This window comes from Hyperolius riggenbachi, chromosome 12, assembly GCF_040937935.1.
Source record: "Hyperolius riggenbachi isolate aHypRig1 chromosome 12, aHypRig1.pri, whole genome shotgun sequence".
NCBI classification, from domain to species: Eukaryota; Metazoa; Chordata; class Amphibia; order Anura; family Hyperoliidae; genus Hyperolius; species Hyperolius riggenbachi.
Window position 1 is genome coordinate 114,193,171 of NC_090657.1, and position 5,906 is coordinate 114,199,076.

At 50.2% G+C, this 5,906-nt stretch overlaps 1 protein-coding gene across 1 annotated transcript; it reads left to right on the plus strand.

Annotated features, from left to right (window-relative positions):
- The first annotated feature begins 1,610 nt into the window (after positions 1–1,610).
- LOC137540965 (paraneoplastic antigen Ma2-like) lies at positions 1,611–2,732 on the plus strand. Its single transcript, XM_068262137.1, has one exon. It carries the CDS (start codon positions 1,611–1,613, stop codon positions 2,730–2,732), a length of 1,122 nt encoding a protein of 373 aa, XP_068118238.1.
- The last annotated feature ends 3,174 nt before the right edge of the window (positions 2,733–5,906 follow it).

Here is a 5,906-nt window from a genome sequence, read left to right on the forward strand (position 1 = left end):
GTTAAGTGGTGTGCCCGTATCAGAGCAGGAGGAGGAAGATATGTCACGGTTCAATGTGGAAGCTGAGGAAAATCAGGTAACCTGTGTAACATCAGTGGATTGAGACTGCAATATTTATACCCACCACACGATGGCAACCTCACCCCTCTTGCAGAGTTAAAGGAAGTGGACAGAGGGGGGTGATGGGGGGAGGACAGGAGAAAGGAGGAAGTGAGAGGACAAAGGGGAGAACAAAGGACAAAAGCATAGAGGCTGGAGGGGCATGTGGATCTCTCTGTCCCAGCCTCTGCGTAAGCCATTTTCGTGTGGTTCAGAGGAACGGACCAGGGCAGAAAGAGGAGTACAATCAGGCTCCAATTGATGCGATTAAACAAGGATAGCAGGAGTTGGACGCGAAACAAGCCACCAGCGACCAGACAGGAGGAATCGTCTCACCTAGCCCAGAGGACAAGCCATTCCTGAGTGTTGCTTGCTGCAGCGACGAGACTGGTGAGGGGCCTGTGGCCACAGTACTTTGGGTTTAACTGTTCCTTCACCTGGCGAGCGAGAAGGGGCCCCTGCCCCTCTCAGCTCAGAGTCCTTTGGAGAGCTGGTCGTGCCATGTGGATTACAAATACCTTCTCTTGAAGGTCTGAGCGCTCCAACTGTAACTTGAATGGGCCCCATCGCTAGCAGACTTTATAGCAGTTTCACCACTGGCCAGTGGTTAGTCAGGGTTTGAAATGTTTTAGCTAAGTGCAGTAGCTAGTTGCACCTCCTCTGCTATTTGTGTGAATTGCATATAACTGTTTGTCTGTTTGATTGTAAAGAATTGTACAGCAGTCTGTCTCTCTCTCACCCAGTGCATTAAGGGGCAGAGTCTCTTCACGGGTGGACAGAGGAACAAACTCTATTTATGACTGTTGCACTATTGAACTGCTGTTTCTGCTTCACTAACCCATTGTCACTAAGCTGTTGCTTTTATTTGATGCCATTGTACCCCTATACCATTGTGAATCCTGTTTGCCCACACCCTTCTCACAGGGCATCTTGTCTGCCCCTAATAAAACCCCCTTATAGTTATTGGTGTGTCGGAGTATTAAAGGGTTCTTTCACAGGACGGGTCATCACTGGGGACAGTAGGAGAACCCAACTCTTACAGCCGCTCCTGTGGGAGTCAGTGCTACACGTGGGGGCTCGTCTTCTGGGATTCTAACCTAGCCCCTAGAGTGATGACTGCCCTAGGAACAACGAGCCAGGCCAGCAAAATGGACCCAGTCACTGCTGCCCGCTGGTGTGAAGAAGAAAATGGTAGACTACAGTTCAGTGTGGTGATGGATATACCTGCTGATGGATGGACAGAGAATCAAATAGATAAAGCTATCACAGCCCTAGCACTTGATCGTCGGGTGTTCGTCTTAGACACACGGACTGATCCGGAGATCTCTCACACATATGCCCGGGTAGAAGTGAAAAAAGGCCTTCCCACTTGCTTCCAGAACACAATCTTACAGCTAACGGATGACATCAAAGTTCAGTTGATCCGACCAAGTCCCTCAACCAACCACTCAGACAGTGCTAGTGAAAGGCCACCAAGTAAAAGAGAGGTCTGCTGAGCCTCTGTTGACTCCATGCCCACCACCCCAGGATATCCACCCGCTTCCTTCTACACTGATATGGGAAAACTGATGGAAAATTTAGTGACAAATTCATTCCAACCTATCAGTTATGGGTACAGAAAACTGAGGGTTTGTTCTGGGCAGATACCTGTCCCATCCGGGGAAGATGACTTTGAGACCTGGATAGACCAGGCTGCACAGGCCTTAGATGAGTGGGAGGTCTCAGATACAGTCAAGCGACAGAGGATTGTAGAGAGTCTACGTGCCCCTGCTTCAGATGTTGTCCGGAATCTTAAAAGAGACCAGCCGGGTTGCACTGCCACAGAGTGTCTGGATGCCCTTCGTGAAGTTTTTGGGCAAATAGAAAGTTGTGCTGACTTGATACATCGGTTTGGACATACCTACCAAGAGGAAGGGGAACGCCTATCCACCTTTGTCACTCGCCTGGACAAGATCCTACACCAAGTAATCCAAAAAAAAGGAATGGCACAAGACAATGCAAGTGAGGCTTTATTGACTCAGATCCTAAAAGGTGCACAACCTTTAGACCCTATCATGCTGAAAATTCAAATGAGAGACCGAAGTGACCTTTTCACCTACTCAAAACTGATTAAGGCCATTCGAGAGGAAGAGACACTGTTGTCCGCTAAGTCCCAGAAGATGACCACCTCTGCTGGTTCTGGGCGAAGTAGTGGTAGTGCATCTGTGTACTTAGCACAAACCCCCTTGGAAGCTCCGGGAGAGATGGACAGTAAGACCCCTTCTACTGCTGAGGCCCTCACTCAGGCGATAACCCAGATGGTGCAGTCAAATTCCACTTTACAACAAGCTTTTACTGAGATTCAGAGATCGATGATGCAAGTGATAGAGACTCAGGCAGGGATGCAACAGTCCATGGCGGATCTGCAGAGAGCTATTGCACACCCTACCCCAGAGGGCTCACAGCTATCCAGAGGAATAAAGAGTAGAAGATATTCAGCCGGAGTAGAGTGCTTTAATTGTGGGCAAACTGGACATTACCGAGCCCAATGCCCTAAACCCCGGCACTCTCGGACCTTAACAGAGGAAGTGCGCCAGGCCCTACAGGATCTTTTACCTGCCAAGCCGGCGGAAAACTTCAGAGGGCCCTGGTGAAGGAGCAAGCCGGGAGCCCAATTGCTTCAGACAGCTCCAGCCCGCATCTAAAGGATGACTGGGCAAACGTACAGGAACCCTTGAGTAGGACATTGCACCGGATTCCTAAGAGACAGTCAAATACGCCTCCCTCAGCAATGGGCCCCAGTGTACAGGGGAGAAATACACATCAATGTGAGAAAGGCCACCAGGAGCATCGCTTAGAGCGTAACAGGAGGCCAAAAGGAGTGCAAGCTCAACCAGCCAGGCCTACAAGTACACCTCCATCTGGGCAAATCCCTGCTAACTTAGTGGGCCCCTCTCCAGTGGTGCCTCTTCAAATAGAGGGCATCTTCACAAGAGCGTTACTTGACTCGGGTGCACAAGTGACTTTATTATATCGAGACTTCTATGATAAGTATCTGCAGCACCTGCCCCTGCGAGAATTAAAAGACCTAGAGATCTGGGGAATTGGAACCGAGCAGCTCCCCTATGATGGGTATCTGCAGATCAAGTTGACCTTTGACCCACTGGTTGTTGGGCAACCGGGAACCTTTGACACCTTGGCCATTGTATGTTCTCGACCACCAGGTTCAGTGAGAAGTTCTTTAATTGTGGGGACTAATACAGACCTGATAAGACGAATCTTGTCCCCCATAGCCTCCTGCTATGATCTACCACCAGAAGGTGTGCACCCCATGCTTCATCCAGTCTACCAACGTTTAGTCCAAGAACAGAGGGCTCCAGCCGAGGGAGTGGGAAGATTGTGGCGATTGGGGAAGAAGGAGAAACTGTTGCAACCAGGGGAAGTGGCATGCCTTCAGGCTTCAGTAAGACTGAGCTGGGATCTGCCGGGACCGCATGTCCTGCTAGAAACCATCCCTGGAGAGAAGACAGCCCCCGGGATAGAGTTGATCCCTGAAGTGATCCCAACAAAGGCACTACAGAAGGCTCAAGGAAAGATCTCCGTCAGTGTTTGTAACACCACTGACTCCCCAGTGAGGATCAAAGCCCGGATGCTTCTTGGACAGGTGGGCTCAGTCACCCCAATTTCGCCATCCCTTTCAGTGGGGGGAACTGAAGATGGAATCCCTGTAGACAGCTTCTACCCAGCAGACTCCCCGATATCTCCAGAATGGAAGAGCAGGATTCAAGCCCTGCTTCTGAAACGGCAAGAGTTATTCTCCAAGAGTGAATTTGATGTTGGGTGTGCGAAAAGTACTCAACATCGCATACGCCTACAGGAAGACAAGCCTTTCAGAGAGAGATCTCGTCGGATTCCATTTGGGGATTTGGAAGATTTAAAGGGAACAGATTGCAGAGTTGAAGAGAGCTGGAGTGATCCGTGAATCCCGAAGTCCCTATGCCTCCCCCATAGTGGTGGTTCGGAAGAAGGATGGGTCCATCCGAATGTGCATAGACTATCGCACTCTTAACCGTCGTACCACCCCAGATCAGTACACAACCCCACGAATAGAAGATGCCCTACATTGCCTAACAGGAGCTAAGTGGTTCAGTGTACTGGATTTGCGCAGTGGGTATTACCAAATTCCAATGCACCCCGATGACAAAGAGAAGACCGCTTTTATCTGCCCTTTGGGGTTCTACGAATTTGAAAGAATGCCTCAAGGTCTTTCAGGAGCGCCTGCAACCTTCCAGAGGCTGATGGAGCGCACAGTGGGAGACATGCATCTGCTAGAAGTCTTGGTGTATCTGGATGACGTGATTGTCTTTGGAAGAACACTGGAGGAGCATGAGCTGGAGAAAGTACTGAGTCGACTTCAGGAAGAAGGACTGAAACTGTCCCTTGAGAAGTGCCAGTTTTGCCAACCGTCTGTCACCTATCTGGGGCATGTAGTCTCAGCTGAAGGCGTGGCCACAGACCCCAAGAAGCTGGAAGCTGTGGTCAATTGGCCTAGACCGCAAGATGTAGCGGGAATGAGATCATTCCTGGGGTTTTGCTCCTATTACCGAAGATTTGTGGAGGGATTTGCCAAGATGGCCCAACCCCTTACTGAGCTCTTAACGAATGAAGGTGACGAAAGTGACTCGAAACTTTCAGACAAGGCTCAATCAGCTAAAGGGCCCAGAAGACCTCGAGAGTCAATACAGGAAGAGTGGTCCGATCGTTGTGAGGAAGCATTTCAGCAGCTGAAGTGGAGTCTAACCCATGCCCCAGTCCTAGCCTATGCTGATCCTACTCTTCCTTATGAACTGCATGTGGATGCTAGTAGAGATGGGCTCGGTGGAGTGCTGTACCAAGAGCATGAACGGCATCTAAGACCTGTTGCTTATGTAAGTCGAAGTCTCTCCCCATCTGAGAAGAACTATCCTACCCACAAGCTGGAGTTCTTGGCTCTTAAATGGGCAGTAGTAGACAAGCTTAGGGACTACCTGTATGGGGCTGAGTTTGTAGTCAAGACAGACAACAACCCACTCACCTACATCCTCACTACCGCTAAGTTAGATGCTACAGGACACAGATGGCTAGCTGCACTGGCTGAGTTCCGCTTCAGCTTGAAGTATCGACCAGGAGTGGGGAACAGAGATGCTGATGCCCTGTCCAGAAGGCCTCATAACACTGGAACTTCGGAAAGAGACTGGACTCAGCTGACCCCAGAAGGGATACAAGCCTTGTGCCAGGGGGCAGAACATTGGGTCAGAGGAGTGACAGGGGCTGAAGTTGTTGGAGTCAGTACAAAAGGGGTCCCCAAACTCTACTGCAACCTGACCCAATTGAAGGATGGGAGCTTGCCCATCCTTAGAAAAAAGGATCTGAAGCAGGACCAGTCAGAAGATCCCCTCTGCCGACTGACCCTGGAGGCCCTAGAAAGCCAACGACCAGAGCTCCTGCAAACTGAATCTGTTGAGAAGGCCAAGATGGTTTACAGAGAATGGAATCGGCTACAGCTCCGAGATGGACTGGTCTACCGTAGAGCTCCTGTTGATGATCTGGAAGAAAAGTGGCAGTTATTCCTTCCTGAAAAACACAGAGAGACAATACTAGTGGCCTTGCATGATGACCATGGTCATTTGGGAGCAGAGAGGACTCTCGGCCTAGTCAAAGATAGATTCTACTGGCCCTGTATGAGAGCTGAAATAGAAAGCTACTGTCACTCATGTCTGCGGTGTATACAGCGAAAGACCTTGCCCACTAGATCTGCCCCAATGGGTCACCTACAGAGCCAAGGCCCC